The 16,442-nt window shown below is 37.7% G+C and overlaps 1 protein-coding gene across 1 annotated transcript; it reads right to left on the bottom strand.

Moving 5' to 3' along the window:
* Positions 1-14,356: 14,356 nt before the first annotated feature.
* LOC149594107 (uncharacterized) lies at positions 14,357-15,457 on the bottom strand. The gene is made up of 4 exons (XM_089861281.1): positions 15,390-15,457; positions 15,257-15,322; positions 14,831-15,178; positions 14,357-14,755 (listed from the first exon to the last, which is right to left on the bottom strand). Exons 1-4 carry the CDS (start codon positions 15,455-15,457, stop codon positions 14,476-14,478), a joined length of 762 nt encoding a protein of 253 aa, XP_089717407.1. The 3' UTR covers positions 14,357-14,475.
* Positions 15,458-16,442: the final 985 nt, after the last annotated feature.

Genomic DNA, 16,442 nt, shown 5'->3' on the forward strand with positions numbered 1-16,442 from the left:
TTTGACGTCATAGAACACGTGATATTTGGTCCAATTTTCTTATAACTTCCTGTTAGGGATAGTAGCTGCTGCTAGGGGGCGTTTGGAACAGGCGTGTTTTATCTTTTTGGGGGGAACGAACTATCCCTAGCGTTAGTTAATCCATGGCTGCTCAGTGCTGAGCGAGGGGTCCGACATTCCCAAGAAACGTACGGAATTTCGTGATTTCGCCAGACATTTCGTGATTTCGTGAAGGATGTCGTGATTTCACCATTTCGCTAAGATTTCGTGATTTCTTCCTTGATTTCGCGATTTCGCCAAAAATTTCGGGATTTCTTTTTGTCACAATTTCGCCAAAGATTTCGGGATTTCTTCTTATATGTCACGATTTTGCCAAAAATTTATTTTTTGATTTCGCGATTTTACCAATGATTTCGTGATTTCTTCATTGATTTCGACAAAGATTTCAGGATTTATTCTTTGATTTCACAATTTCGCCAAAGATTTCTTCTTTTATTTCGGGATTTCGGCAAAGATTTCGTGATTTCTTCGTTGATTTCGCGATTTCACTAAAGATTTCGTGATTTCTCCTTTGGTTCTCGATTTCGCCAAATATTTCGTGATTTCTTCTTGATTTCACCAAAGAGTTTGCAATTACCTTTTTGATTTCGTGATTTCTTCAAAGATTTCGTGATTCTGTGTGAAAGATTTCGCGCGAAGCGTAGGGGATTTCGTGTAAATGTCGGACCCGAGGGGTCGGAGGTTTTTGAAAAAGTGTAAGGGATTTCGAAATCCTATTTGATTTCTTCGGATTTAGTTTGATTTAGTTGGATTTCATTTGATTTCGTCGGATTTTGTTCGATTTAGTTGGATTTCATTTGATTTTGTTTGATTTCAAGATTCAATAACATCCAACGGATTTTGCCGGATATTGAGATTTTCCCGTGATTTCAGAGGATTTTGCGACATTTCCCTTGATTTCGTTGGATTTTGAGATATTTCCCTTTATTTCGTTGGATTTTGATGTATTTCCCGTTATTTCCTCGGATTTTGAGTTTTTTCTCGGGATTTCGTTGGATTTTGTGATTTATTTCATTTATTTATTTTATTTGTAATGGATTTCGCGATTTTTTTTACTGATTTTGTGATTTCGCTTCGGATTTTGTGATTTCTTTGTTGATTTTGCGACTTCTCTACTGATTTTGTGATTTATTTACTGATTTAGTGATTTCGTTACAAATTTCGGATGTTTTATGGGATTTCAAAATTTTCCGAATTGCTGATTTTTTTTTATTGATTTCGGATTTCTTAAGTTGGATTTCTCGGGTAGCGTACGGGATTTCGTTAATGACCTACCCCTCGTTCAAAACGGCTGACAGTCTATCTATCACTTGATACAGAAGTAAGATGAGACTAGAAGTGAAGGGCTCTAGCATTGGTAGTAGATCCTGGCCCTAGTGAACAAATTTGAGGATTTTATGCCGTTCCATCGCGCCTACACTACCGAGAAAAAAACTGGTCGAGTTCCAAAAAATTTCCTACCCCCTTCCCGCGGAACACGAACGCCTGTGCTTGAATCTAGTTCGACCGTCTACCACCGCGAGCGTCTCACGTTCAGGGTTGGCAAAAATTCGGATAATTTGAATAAAATCCAGACCAGTGGTTTTTATTGGATTAAACCGGATTTTATTGGATTTATCCGGATTTTTTAAAATAATGAGTCATTTTAGGTTTTTTTGGAGGCAAAGTACTTCTGTTTAGCTCTTATATAAGTTTTGGGGCACTCCCCGACCCGACCCCTAGCCTCGGTTCCAATATAAAATCGTTTAACTGCTAAAATGTTTTCCTGAAATCTATTTCTTTCCTAAGTGCACGAACCTAACACTAGCGCGGCTCCAGTGGATCCCTTACAAAGGGACTTTCCTTCTTAACTCCGATTTTGGCTTGGCAAAGGCTAGTGGGCGGGATTTATACATGCACGTATAAATCCCGCCCACAAATGCCTCTAGCTTTCCCAAGCCAAAACTGGAGTTCGTAAGGAAAGTCAACCTGTATTGGATCCACTGGAACCACGCTATGCTTTAAGTTCGAGTGATACTGGTAAAATATTTTAAGCTGAAACTGGACAGTAACTGGTAACATAACTATTAGTTTTATCATTTATAATAAATAATCTTTAGTTATCGCTTCATATATTTTTGCCTTAATTGTTTCTGGTTGTATTTTAATTATTTTTATGGCACAAATTTGATTTTTCCCCATTCATAATTAAGCCGGATATTTTAGGTGGATCTTTTTAAGTGGATTAATCCGGATTAAACCAGGTGGTTTAAACCGGACTGGATAGGTAGTTGCCAACCCTGCTCACGTTTTGGAGGGAAAATTCAGAAACCGCTACTAGAGTGCCAACCATTGGTGTGTTATCAAGAATATTCACTTTCGCCGAGTGAAGAATTTGGTTACCTCGATACTTCTAGTCTCATCTCACTTCTGCTTGATATGATATCAACATCTACTCATCTGAAGTGATTAAAAAGCTTCAGCCTTCAACGACGATAGAGGCGTTGTTCCATTTATTCGCCCGACAATAAGCAATACATAATTCCTAATTCAGTTGACTATACAGGGTGATTCTAAAATGGTGGTATAACCGAACTACTGCGGGTTCTATGAGCGATTTTAAGTCGAAAATGTTCTATGACATTTTGTCATCCAGGCCACCGTTTAAAAGTTATGATAAGAATCATTTACGGATGACCCCTTAAAATTAATTAAATTAATCAAAATCCCAGCGGGTTGAATACATTTTTTAAGGGGGCTCACGTGTTTAGTAATCGCGCGCGCGATTTACTTCCCCCTGAACTCCATAAAGAAGTCCTCCACCAATGTAAGCTTGAAAATGGGTTCAAATGGGAAGATTCATGCCGAATTGAGAAAAACCTAACCCAATGGGGAAATGCATTGAAAATTTAATAAAAAAAGACCAAATGGGAAGATTCTTGCCGGATTGAGAAAAACCTAACAAACAATCAACAAAGGTTTAATGTTTTATTTCCACTCTCTTCTGAGAATCGCAAAAAGAAGTGAAGCTTTTCAAGCAAAATTACACGTATTTTTGTTTAAAGCGGATCAAAACTTAATTTTAACAATTTGGTCGTCAATGGAGTAAGAAGTTACGGAACACATGGGCTCTACTGCAATGTAACGTAAAAATTGTAAAGTCAGAAGCCAAATTAAGAAATCTACTAAATGTCAGTTTTTGGCGGTGTAGCGTGTTTTGCCTCATGGAATGAGAGTCTGACTAGATGTTCTTATTCGATTCTCAAAACTTGATGAATCGCTGGCTTTTGTTTGCTTTCTTGGCCGGATTGCAACTAACTGTAAAGTCAGTTGGAATTTGGAAGGGTATTGAAGCTGCTTTTATTTTTATTGTGTTTTTGAGCTAAGCCTTGGTTTTCTTGAAATTTCAAACTGATATTCGCCGTCGCGCGCCAACATTTAAACATTTTGTAATGGCACGTGCAGCCTTTTACCGTGCTTAAGTCTCGTGACTACGATCTTCCCAACAATTCTTAAGCCTATTTCAAATTAGATTTTAAACAGCGCAGACAGTGAACGAAACCAACCCGCTTTTTTAAAAACCAAGTTTTAGAAAACCGCTTTTTGATGGCAGTTTATACAACCGGTGAATACACCGATATGATACTAGCTTTAGGCTATTGTGAAGGAAACTACGAAGCCGCATCGCGTCGTTACGCGGAATTGTTTCCAAATAGGCGTCATCCAGATTCTCGCGTAATATCAAGAACACAGGAAAGATTGCGGGCAACTGGAAGCGTTTTGATTCAAGGGGTGGATAGTGGACGTCCAGCATTAAGAGCAGTGGCAGTCGAGGAAAATGTTTTGGATATGGTGTCTAACGACCCCACTCTCAGCACTAGACGTGTTAGCAGAATGCTCAACATTCCCCAGCCGATCGTTTAGCGAACCATTCACCATGATGATCAACACCCATACCATTACCAAAGAGTGCAGCAATTGCGACCCCTCGATTTTCCAAGGTGCCAATTGTTCTTCCAATGGCTCTTGGAACAACATGATGCGGACGACCATTTCCGTGGCCGTATTCTCTGGTCGGATGAGGCACAGTTCACAAGGAAGGGCATTCTAAACTTACACAACTTGCACTATTGGGCTCACGAAAATCCGCATCTCATTCGCAACGCAAGTTTTCAAGAAGAATGGCGTATAAACATTTGGGCCGGAATGCTAGGCAACACCCTGATTGGTCCATTTATCCTTCCGTTTCGTCTTAACGCGGAACGTTATTTGGAGTTTTTGCAAACAGATGTTCAAGATGTGTTGGACGAACTACCATTGGCTGATCGTGCGCAACTCTGGTTTCAGCACGATGGGGCACCGCCGCACTTTGGCCGTCAAGTGCGGGCATATCTAGACGAGACGTTTGGCCCAAGATGGATTGGTCGAGCGGGACCAACGCCTTGGCCTGCCAGATCGCCAGACCTTACACCACTCGACTACTTCCTTTGGGGCCGCGTGAAGGATTTAGTTTACGCAACGGAAGTCCCTGACGAAGAAACCCTTCGCGCGAGGATCCTTGGTGCGTTTGACATCATCAGGCAAAGTGGTGAGACAAGGAAAAATATCATTTACATTCGACATTTTGTTAAAATTGCAATAAATTTGAAACACAGTAATCAATCTAAAACTTTTTAATTTAGAAAACTTAGAAAAACACAATATTAAGGAAAAATGGTGAGAGTGCCATTATCTTTTACAGTAAAAAAAATAAATAACCATCTCTTAGGGTTTCTGATTTCACTAACTTTCTTGTAATAACATTATGAAGATCATCATTATATTTATGCCAAATTTCAGTTGATTTATCAAAGACATAAGATATATAATGTCCCTGGTTAACTTCGGACCCTTTGTGACTAATAACACGACAGTAAGCTGATATTGACCTGCAGGTACCTAATGGCAGAAATTTTCAATGTTTAATGAAAAATTGATGGCGTTGTTCTGAAATATTCGAAATTTCACAAACTTACTTCATTTTCTTCCACAAAAATCGGCGAAATTTCTGAATTTTCTATGTTACTGGCATCTAAGAAATAAATAGATGAATTTTCTTTATGGTTTAGATCTAAATTAAAAGAAAACTTAAAACCAATAGGCTTTTCTATAAATGATTTCGCGGGAGGGTACGAACGCCCTTCATCTCTGCTTTTTCCCAGGCTGGCAACATACGGATTTTATGTAAAGGAGGCCTATTAAGACTGACCAGCAGTTCCACTCAAATAAAAAGCTTCATTTAAGTCTAATCTAGTTTCTTGGATATCTAAGCTGGCCTGAATAGCTAGCTAAATTTAAGCTTTCTTCCTCAGTCAGAATATCTATTGATATGTTATCAGTAACTGTTTGTTGTTTAAGAAGAGAAAAAATATCATAAGTAAACAAACTTGATTGTTCATATAACAATTTCTTAATATACTAACGGTCTGAAAGTTCTGTAAGTGGAATATTGTTAGAAACATTCAAGGCGGCATATTTTAACATAAGGAATCAGAATAAAAATACTTAATTTTTGCCAATAGTGTCCCTTTAAATTTTGTGGCAGATCCTACACTACACACATTGGCAATTTCTTTCAAATTGCTGGCCAAGTTACCGTCTCCTTTAAGTATACCCAAAAGTTTCCTGATAACACTTCCTTTCGGTAAAGAATTCCCCTTAAAGTATCATCTTTCACAATTTCTTGCACTTTTGGGATTCTTAAAATGCACTGGATTACGCTGTTCATGAAACAAGTGTTGCCAGTATTTGGAAAACTAAATTTTAAAAGCAATTAATAAGCAAACATAGTTTAAATATTAACTCGTTATATTTAAGCGGCAATTATTTACCCTGTTGTCCAATTAAATATTGCACTTTGTGCGTTTGAAATTGGACTCAATATTGCGTGTGAAAGTGGTTTGCTTAAAACCCTCATTTTAACCTTTAACATATTATTGCCTTTAGAAAAGTTCCTCCATTTTCCATACAGCTGATTGCTCGATCTTTTATTTCCGAATTCATGGGCAATTTTATACCACGAACCAACACCATATTTCCCAACACCAATAAACAAACGATCTTCTTCATCCCCGGTCCAAGCTTTCCTGCATTGTTTAGCAGGACATTTTTCTTGCTGCTTCACGGGTAAACGTGTTTTGTCATCATCTTGGTCTTGATCAGGAGGACTAGGTGTTTCCCTAAAATATTCCACAGTGCTTTTACTCCAGAAATTTTTAGACGAAGTAGTCAATGGAGGGCTTGGAGTTCTAGAGCACCTAGGAATCTCCGGTGAAAATTGGTTTTTTCTTGTAACGGAATTGTCTTCACATTTAGAAATTTTCCTAAGAGTGAATTTTAAACCAAGACAACATTATAAAATTGTGGGGGAAGCCAAATTTGATTTCTAACTCTACTTTCACGATTGATTTTCTACTTACTTCTGTTTCTTTGGTTGTGAAATTAGACGGGTATAACATGGTCAGGGTGACCACAATTCCTATATTTTATAATTTTTCCTATTTTTTCGATACCTTCCTATTAGTTCCTATAATTTAGACAATTTTCCTATATTTTCCTATTTTTCGAAATTTTTTCACATTTTGCGCGCGCTCACTTTTTTTTTTAGTAGATGTCACTCAAAAATTTGAAGTGTGACAGACATGAATGCAGTTTTACATTTCTGCCACCATGGAGCTATTATTTAGCAAACTTAGCTGCAATGTAGGGCACTTTTAAGGAAACATAATTCGCAGTTTCGCTCTCCGATAATATTACACCATGGAAAATGTTATGTGGAAGCGGCAAAAATAGAGTAAAAAAAACTTGTCGTCTGTTTCAGATCGTGTTTTTAGTGTTAGTTTAGTCAGGGCCGGATTAAAGGGGAGGCCGATGGGGCACAAGGCTTGTTGGGGGGCGCATTGAGTTCCCCATCCAACCATACTAAAAACTTGGGGATCGAGTAAAAAGGAGCCGAGTAATTGAGAAAAATGTTCAAAAACATACACTCCATAGGAATAGCATTACACCCAACTTTGGAGGCTCATAACTCTGGTTCTAAGAGAGATACGAGGATGGTCTTTGATTATGTTATAGTCCTATATAGCCGCCCCCCCATCCAACCATACTAAAAACTTGGGCATCGAGTAAACAGGGGCCAAGTTATTGAGGAAAGTGTTCACTAACATACCCCCTCCATAGGAATAGCATGATTACCCCCAACTATGGAGGCTCGTAACTCTGGTTGTTCCAGAGATAGGGAGATGCCCTTTGAGTATGTTATAGTCAGGACCGGATTAAATGGGTGGGAGCGACTTAAGGGGGCGCACATTATCCCGGCCCGCGTGTGCAAAATTGCTTAATCGGGCCCTGAGTTTAGTATTCCGTCATTTCCATGAGGTATCTGGCTAACGAATTTTTTTTTAATCTTTTTAAATTGAATTGATTAATTCTGTTTCAGTATGTGTTGAAAATCATGTCTTATTAATTCCAAATCATTTGAAACCTATATTTTTTTATTTTTTTCAATGGCAAATATCCTATATTTTCCTATTTTTTTAATGAAACATCTCCTATAATTTCCTATAAATCAATTGTAAATTTCCTATTTTCCTATATTTTTTTCAAGGCTTTGTTGTGGTCACCCTGCATGGTATAAGTTTCTTCTTCGGCGGGGTAGCTACATATTTTATGTCTTTTCTTACCAACTGGTCCACTCTACATACTTCACGGCCCAATGCCTTATTAACCATTTGCGCCATTCGTGGGTTTGGTTTATTTCCTAATTTCTTGGCATATTTTCCCATTTTTGAAATAATTGCAGGGAGTGCCTACCAGACCCAGCAGAGTAGCAACTTCACAATACGCAACCACAATACGTGTGGTCACTGTGGTGTGATGTGAGTCACGAGTGGCTAAAAGTGCGCCTCTTTTTAAGATAGAATAATATTTTGGAAAAGGTGGCAATAAACAAGCTAATTAGCAATTATTTAGAAAATGTAGCAATATTTTGGAGTAAAACATACAATTTTGGAAAAGGGGGAAATTTATTCAGTTGATTTAACTTGATAATAACAAAAACAGGCGCACATTTAGCCGCTCATATAGAAACTTGAAGGTCTTACCTTTGCTGGAAAATTTTGTTGACTTAAGGAAAAATTTGGAACACAATTTTGAAACTGAAGTTAGGCTTAGCAATTTTGAAACGCGTGTGATTTGGGGGAGGGGGAGGGTGAAATATTTCAAAATCACGCGCTCCTATAATCACGTGACAAAATGTAAAGGCAACGTGTATGGGTGTGTGTGATATTTTCAAAAGGGATACTAAAAGCTGAAATTTAGATATTTTGTTAATCATATATCATAATGGCGCAACGTTTGATTAAAGACACGTCATATCTCGTAAATTATACACATAAGTCACGATAAGAGTTCCTTTTGTAATTCCAAAACATCGGATGCGAATCCGGACAGACATAGCTAACGATCTCGTAGACAGACGCTATCTCAGAAATAGGCCAGAAAAATTAATGTAAATAATATAAAAATAATGAAGTTGAACCCTAGGCGTGACCCGAAGTTTAAATACTTGACATCACTGTGAAAACTAAGTACTAACATAAGGACATTATCTCTCTCTAAGGGCCCAAGATTCTATGTTACGGTTGAAATGATAATAATAATAATAATGTTTATTTTTCAGTAAAAAAATAAATTCCACTGAAGGCAACCAGATTAAGGACAAGTCCCATTATCGCACTGGTTGCCAAGACAAGACATACAAAAATTAAATTAGAATAAATTAAATTAAAACAAAAAGAACAATTTTTAAACATGGTATCGCTTTTGTTTGAGATAACAATCAAGGTCATTTTTAAAAGTATAAATTGTCATAGAACATCTAATGTTAAAAGGAAGCGCATTCCATTGTCTAATAACACGATTGAAAAATGAGTGTAAAAAAGCATCACATCTACATTTAGAAATATAAAAAGTTAAGCATTCATGCCTCTCGTTAATACTAATATAGTCTAAAAGGGGAAAATAATAGCATCCGTTAATGATTCTAAACAAAAAAATTAAACCAGCTTTTTGACTTAACAAATACATTGGCAAAAAATTCAATTGTTTCAAACGAGTACTATAATCCAATCTTACACGATTGCGATTCATGGGAAAATTTATATAAGGTTGACCAAGGTAAAAGGATGTAAAATAACGCAAAACCCTCTCGATAGAATCCATATCTTTCTTTAAATAAGGTGACCAGACCTCTACACCATATTGTAGCAATGGAATAACCAGAGCATTAAAAGATATAAGCGACGCTTTCGAACGTCCAAACGTTCTACGAATCAAACCAGCTATGCGACGGGCCTTAGCGGTTATATAAATAACATGGTTAGACCACTTAAGGTCACTTGAGAATATTATACCAAGCAATTTACACTTGAAAACACGAGGCAAAGAAAAATCATTAATCTTATAATCATAATTTAGTACATTGCGACGCCTCGTAAAAATTATGAAAGAACACTTTTTAATATTTAAATTAAGCAAATTAAGCAAACCCCATTCAAAGATTGCGTCAATGTCACTCTGAAGAGTTACGGAATCCTGCAGTGTCCTAATAGCACGAGATAAAAAGGAATCATCTGCATATTGCCAGAGAGTGCTTTGTGCAGATATGCTCATCGGAAGATCATGAGCGTATAAGTTGAAAAGTAGTGGTCCCAAAATAGAGCCCTGAGGTACCCCAGAAGTAACAGGAAGAAAACTCGAGGATTGACCCTGATAGACAACCCTCTGCATTCTATCCCTCAAAAAATCCGAGACCCAGAGCAAGGAATTACCACCGATACCTAGAGCCTGTAACTTAGAGACGAGACGATCATGGGGTACAGAGTCAAAGGCTTTCTTCCAATCAAAAATTACTACGTGTACGTCAGGAGGATTAATGGTGTCAAGGGTGAGAGCCCAAGAGTGGAAAGCTTGTACAAGCTGAGTTGTACAGCTAAATCCTTTACGGAAACCAAACTGACGCTCGGGAAGAACATTATTTTTTGAGCAAAACACGAGGAGATTCTCACAAATAATAGATTCCATTACTTTACAAAAGACGGAAGAAAGTGATATTGGTCGATAAGATTCCAGCTCTGAACGACTCAAAGAACCACCTTTATAAAGGGGTACTACATTGACCTTCTTCCAGGCATCAGGTAGTTTACCTAATCTATAAGAGTAGTTAAAAAATTCTGACAAGGGTTTAGATATGCTCGTAGCGCACAGTTTAATCATTTTAGTAGAAACCCCATCGGGCCCAGACGAAGAACTGGACTTTAAGCGTGCTATAGCAGCAGCAACGGAACCGGGAGTAAAAACGAGATCTAGGTCCCTAGTCGGATTAGGCAATGAAGCAACATTAAGAGGGATTGAGTCAGACTTATTGAAGCAAGATTGAAAAAAAGAGTTAAACATTGTCGCAATCGAAGAAGCGTCAGTGACAGGGGTATTATCAATATTCATAAAGTTTGGTATAGGTATTCTAGTTTTGCGAGCGACAAACTTCCAAAACTTATCCGGTTTGTCCTTAATCTTAGAGGACAAGTCATTCACGTAATCATTAAATTTAGAGCGAGTTTTAGCTTTTATCAAATTACAGGACCGTCTGTATTTAGCTCTGTTAGCCTCAGTTGGCTTAGACTTAAAAAGTTTGTATGAAGTTCTTTTGACATTAGCAAGGTGAACAATATCACCAGAAATCCATGGCTGCCGAAATCTCTTTGAGTATACCGTCCTTGAAGGGACACTGTCCTTAAAACAAGACCAAAACAATTGTAACCAAAAGTCCCATGTTTGATTAATGTCCTCGCTAAACGCTAAATGTATGTATGTATGTCCGATTTGGTCAGCCATCCGTCTCATCTCAAGTGGTATAATAATTGTATAGCCTAAACAGAGGCCGAGCGCATTCGCTGCAGAGTAACCCGGCATTGAACATTTTCCCTCCTTCAAAGATTTCTCACGACAGCTCTTCGTGATTTTTACTGAGCGCGAATTTACCTCTTGTGTCTGAGAGAGCTGGGGGATTCTGGAAATTCTCTTACTTATTTTTTCCCCTCAGTCCTTCCTCTCTCGCCTCCCCGCCTGTTTTAGTTTGATTCCCAACCGCTTGGGAGCGTTATCTCAGAGCTCGCGTCTAGACCCCGACCGGCTTAGGATATCGGTCGCGGCTGATTTTGAAAATTATTTTTCTCTCCCGCGAATTTCACGAAAAATTCGGAAGGAGCCCCAATACAAAATCTACGTCACATCTAGCAGAACTAGATGTTTTTGCTAATAGATGCGCTTGGGCCCTTAGAGAGATGATGTCCTTATGGTATAGGGCTGTAGAATAAGTAATGACAAAATTTTACCTTAAAGAATGAATTTGGAAAATGTACAATAAAGATTATGTTAGAGACTTTGGCGCGTGGAGTTAGAAATAAAAAAGAGCACGAGGAGGAGCGCGCGAAAATGTTTAAGTCAGTTGGATTTTGAATGTAAAGACGTTAAGACGTTTTGAGTCTCGAGGAATAAAATTTAAGAACAGTTAAGAACGTTTTAAGCCTAATTATTGAAGAAATCCTATAGGGTGGTGGCTTGTAATTCCGAACGCTTCTAATTCCGAACAGTTTTTTTAAATTGATTTTTCTTTTACTTGCGAGGCTTTAGACCGTGAAAAATAGGCTTAAATTATGCCTTGATTCATTGTCTATCCGAAAAACATCATTTCAAATCCATATCTAAAAGTCAGGGAACGATGTGACACGAAATAAAAATGTACCTAATTTGCGAATTTAATTTAATGTCAATTAAAGGGAATGCCGACCCTGATGCCTCCGAAAATAAGGTTTCATTTTCTTCAGATAAATCAGAGGCAAATAAACTCAATTTCAGCCAAAACGTCAAGTTTTCCCCCACAAAATAAGCATTCGTAACGAAATTTTGGCTCAAAATTAAATTAATAAAAGAATATTTATAAAAACCTTTGCGAGCAGCTAATTCCGACCACTCGAAACAACACTCCATTAATCATAAATTATCGACAGTAAAATTAAATTTAACGCTATTAAACGACATGGTTTAACAGATTAGTTATCCTCGATAATACGGCGATACGTTTTCCCGGGCTTTTCAAGCAGACAACTTTAGTTTAACCCGGCTAGCGTAAAGTCCCTGTTTCCTTCCCTCCCCGCCGCGGCGCCGTCACTCGTACTCGTACACTATTCCGCGATAAAAAAAAATAACGGTTCAATCTCGCGCCAAGTTTGAAAATTTGCGTTCGCGCGTTTCAAACTTTTGCATAAACGGGTCGCTAAAGGTTTAGGTATACCTACTTGAATATGGAATATGACGATCAAGGTAATGTAAATCGCTGTTGCATTTATTAATAATCTTTTTTATCCTATTAACCTACGAGAGATTTAAAACTTGAAAGCGAAATTTATTATAGAATTAACGTCCCAAAACTTAAGCCTTGGTTAGGGAATTTTATCCCGATTCACCTAATGAAAAAAATATTTCAGTTTTAGATAATCCCAATTTAGCATACAAATGAGATAGGCGCTGAAGTTTATTTCACCATAGTTATACCACATTACAGGTGGTGGTGTTAAAAAACCACGTAAAATATCCGGCTTAATTATGAATGGGGAAAAATCTATTTTGTGCCATAAAAATAATTAAAATACAACCAGAAACAAGGGAAAAATATATGACGCGACAACTAAAGATTATTTATTATAAATGATAAAACTAATAGTTATGTTACCGGTTACTGTCCAGTTACAGCTTACAATATTTTTCCAGTATTACTCGAACTTAAAGCATAGCGTTGGTTCCAGTGGACAACTTGACTTTCCTTACGAACTCCAGTTTTGGCTTGGGAAAGCTAGAGGCATTTGTGGGCGGAATTTGTACGTGCATGTATAAATCCCGCCCACTAGCCTTTGCCAAGCCAAACCCGGAGTTTAGAAGGAAAGTCCCCTTGTAAGGGATCCACTGGAGCCGCGCTAGTGTTAGGTTCGTGCACTCAGGAAATAAATTGATTTCATGAAACATTTTATCAGTTAAACTAGCAGACTATTTTACATTGGAATCGGGGCTAGGGGTCGGGAAGTGCCCCAAAACTAAAATAAGAGCTACACAGAAGTACTTTGCCTTCAAAAAACCCTAAAATAACTCGTGTTTTTAAAAAATCCGGTTTAATCCAATAAAAACCACTGGTCTGGATTTTATTCAAATTATCCGGATTTTTGCCAACCCTGTAAGCAGGTTCGGTAATTAGAAGCGGGGGTTCGGAAATTAGAAGCGGGGGGTCGGAAATTAGAAGCGGGGGTTCGGAAATTAGAAGCGGGGGGTCGGCAATTAGAAGCGGGGGGTCAGAAATTGGAAGCGGGGGGTCGGAATTGAAACCCCCTACGTCGATATTACAAGACATCAGTTCGGAATTGGACGCCACTACTAGAAATGGGGAAATAGATATTTCTCCACAAGTTACCGGTAATTTTGGCTCAAAATAGGCTCAAAAGTAGCGCAAATGTTCAAGCTATTTGGTACAATATCAAATATTTCTCATAACATTATACGTGTGTCATGTTTCAATCGATTTTAAAAAAGTGTTCGGAATTACAAGCTACCACCCTAGACAATATTTAAAATTGGCGCGCGAGCTGCACTGAGAACTTAGCGTACTCTGTCGGGGAGGGGTGCAGTCAAAAAAAATGGAGCTAATGTAAAGTCTATGGCAGTATATTAAACTTTGAGATTAATTATAAATTATACAAATTAGTTTAGGGGTTCGATTTCTTTTTTTGCGGTATTATTGCATATTAAATCATGGGTTTTCGCTACAGGTATTCAATTTTTAACATAATGATTTCAAATTTTATCAGTTTAACGTGCCCGTGTTGTGTTATCGCGATCACAAAAAATAATAGTAACAATAATCTAAGAGCACAGATCTTCCCATTCCAAAGGCTAATAACTAGACACTCAAGATATACAACAAAATACGACCCGCCACATTTTAATATAATAAGATTACGAGAGTAATTTGAGTTTAAGTGAAACGTATAAAAGCATAAACCTGCTAATTACTAAAGTTTCTAATCCGCTTATCGTTAGACGATCGAAAACGCGTATTTCTTTCGAGTGCTAAAATGTAGAATACATATTTCTGAACATAATGCAGACGACGCAAATGAGACTCGCCCGAGAAAACCTTTGGGGGTTGACTCTTATAAATCACGGGCGCTGATTGGCCGGTAGGTCGCTTTATCAAAATTCAAATGCATGTTTTGGATACAAAACTTCAAATATTGTTTAAAACTATAAATAGCGCTTCAAAAAATCTGAAAAAATTCAAGGCGGCATATTTTAACATAAGGAATCAGAATAAAAATACTTAATTTTTGCCAATAGTGTCCCTTTAAATTTTGTGGCAGATCCTACACTACACACATTGGCAATTTCTTTCAAATTGCTGGCCAAGTTACCGTCTCCTTTAAGTATACCCAAAAGTTTCCTGATAACACTTCCTTTCGGTAAAGAATTCCCCTTCAAAGTATCATCTTTCACAATTTCTTGCACTTTTGGGATTCTTAAAATGCACTGGATTACGCTGTTCATGAAACAAGTGTTGCCAGTATTTGGAAAACTAAATTTTAAAAGCAATTAATAAGCAAACATAGTTTAAATATTAACTCGTTATATTTAAAAGGCAATTATTTACCCTGTTGTCCAATTAAATATTGCACTTTGTGCGTTTGAAATTGGACTCAATATTGCGTGTGAAAGTGGTTTGCTTAAAACCCTCATTTTAACCTTTAACATATTATTGCCTTTAGAAAAGTTCCTCCATTTTCCATACAGCTGATTGCTCGATCTTTTAATTCCGAATTCATGGGCAATTTTATACCACGAACCAACACCATATTTCCCAACACCAATAAACAAACGATCTTCTTCATCCCCGGTCCAAGCTTTCCTGCATTGTTTAGCAGGACATTTTTCTTGCTGCTTCACGGGTAAACGTGTTTTGTCATCATCTTGGTCTTGATCAGGAGGACTAGGTGTTTCCCTAAAATATTCCACAGTGCTTTTACTCCAGAAATTTTTAGACGAAGTAGTCAATGGAGGGCTTGGAGTTCTAGAGCACCTAGGAATCTCCGGTGAAAATTGGTTTTTTCTTGTAACGGAATTGTCTTCACATTTAGAAATTTTCCTAAGAGTGAATTTTAAACCAAGACAACATTATAAAATTGTGGGGGAAGCCAAATTTGATTTCTAACTCTACTTTCACGATTGATTTTCTACTTACTTCTGTTTCTTTGGTTGTGAAATTAGACGGGTATAACATGGTCAGGGTGACCACAATTCCTATATTTTATAATTTTTCCTATTTTTTCGATACCTTCCTATTAGTTCCTATAATTTAGACAATTTTCCTATATTTTCCTATTTTTCGAAATTTTTTCACATTTTGCGCGCGCTCACTTTTTTTTTTAGTAGATGTCACTCAAAAATTTGAAGTGTGACAGACATGAATGCAGTTTTACATTTCTGCCACCATGGAGCTATTATTTAGCAAACTTAGCTGCAATGTAGGGCACTTTTAAGGAAACATAATTCGCAGTTTCGCTCTCCGATAATATTACACCATGGAAAATGTTATGTGGAAGCGGCAAAAATAGAGTAAAAAAAACTTGTCGTCTGTTTCAGATCGTGTTTTTAGTGTTAGTTTAGTCAGGGCCGGATTAAAGGGGAGGCCGATGGGGCACAAGGCTTGTTGGGGGGCGCATTGAGTTCCCCATCCAACCATACTAAAAACTTGGGGATCGAGTAAAAAGGAGCCGAGTAATTGAGAAAAATGTTCAAAAACATACACTCCATAGGAATAGCATTACACCCAACTTTGGAGGCTCATAACTCTGGTTCTAAGAGAGATACGAGGATGGTCTTTGATTATGTTATAGTCCTATATAGCCGCCCCCCCATCCAACCATACTAAAAACTTGGGCATCGAGTAAACAGGGGCCAAGTTATTGAGGAAAGTGTTCACTAACATACCCCCTCCATAGGAATAGCATGATTACCCCCAACTATGGAGGCTCGTAACTCTGGTTGTTCCAGAGATAGGGAGATGCCCTTTGAGTATGTTATAGTCAGGACCGGATTAAATGGGTGGGAGCGACTTAAGGGGGCGCACATTATCCCGGCCCGCGTGTGCAAAATTGCTTAATCGGGCCCTGAGTTTAGTATTCCGTCATTTCCATGAGGTATCTGGCTAACGAATTTTTTTTTAATCTTTTTAAATTGAATTGATTAATTCTGTTTCAGTATGT

Source organism: Phalangium opilio, unplaced genomic scaffold, assembly GCF_054372755.1.
Source record: "Phalangium opilio isolate 3A_F unplaced genomic scaffold, DU_Popi_V2 ptg000390l_1, whole genome shotgun sequence".
Taxonomy (NCBI): Eukaryota; Metazoa; Arthropoda; class Arachnida; order Opiliones; family Phalangiidae; genus Phalangium; species Phalangium opilio.

Excerpts from the sequence above, each read along its gene's own strand:
- LOC149594107 (XM_089861281.1), bottom strand. The coding sequence starts at position 15,457 with ATGTTATACCCGTCTAATTTCACAACCAAAGAAACAGAAGTAAGTAGA. Across the intron at positions 15,323-15,389 it reads AAATCAATCGTGAAAGTAGA|GAAAATTTCTAAATGTGAAG; the intron begins GTTAGAAATCAA and ends ATTCACTCTTAG. Across the intron at positions 14,756-14,830 it reads ATATTTAATTGGACAACAGG|TTTTCCAAATACTGGCAACA; the intron begins GTAAATAATTGC and ends TTTAAAATTTAG.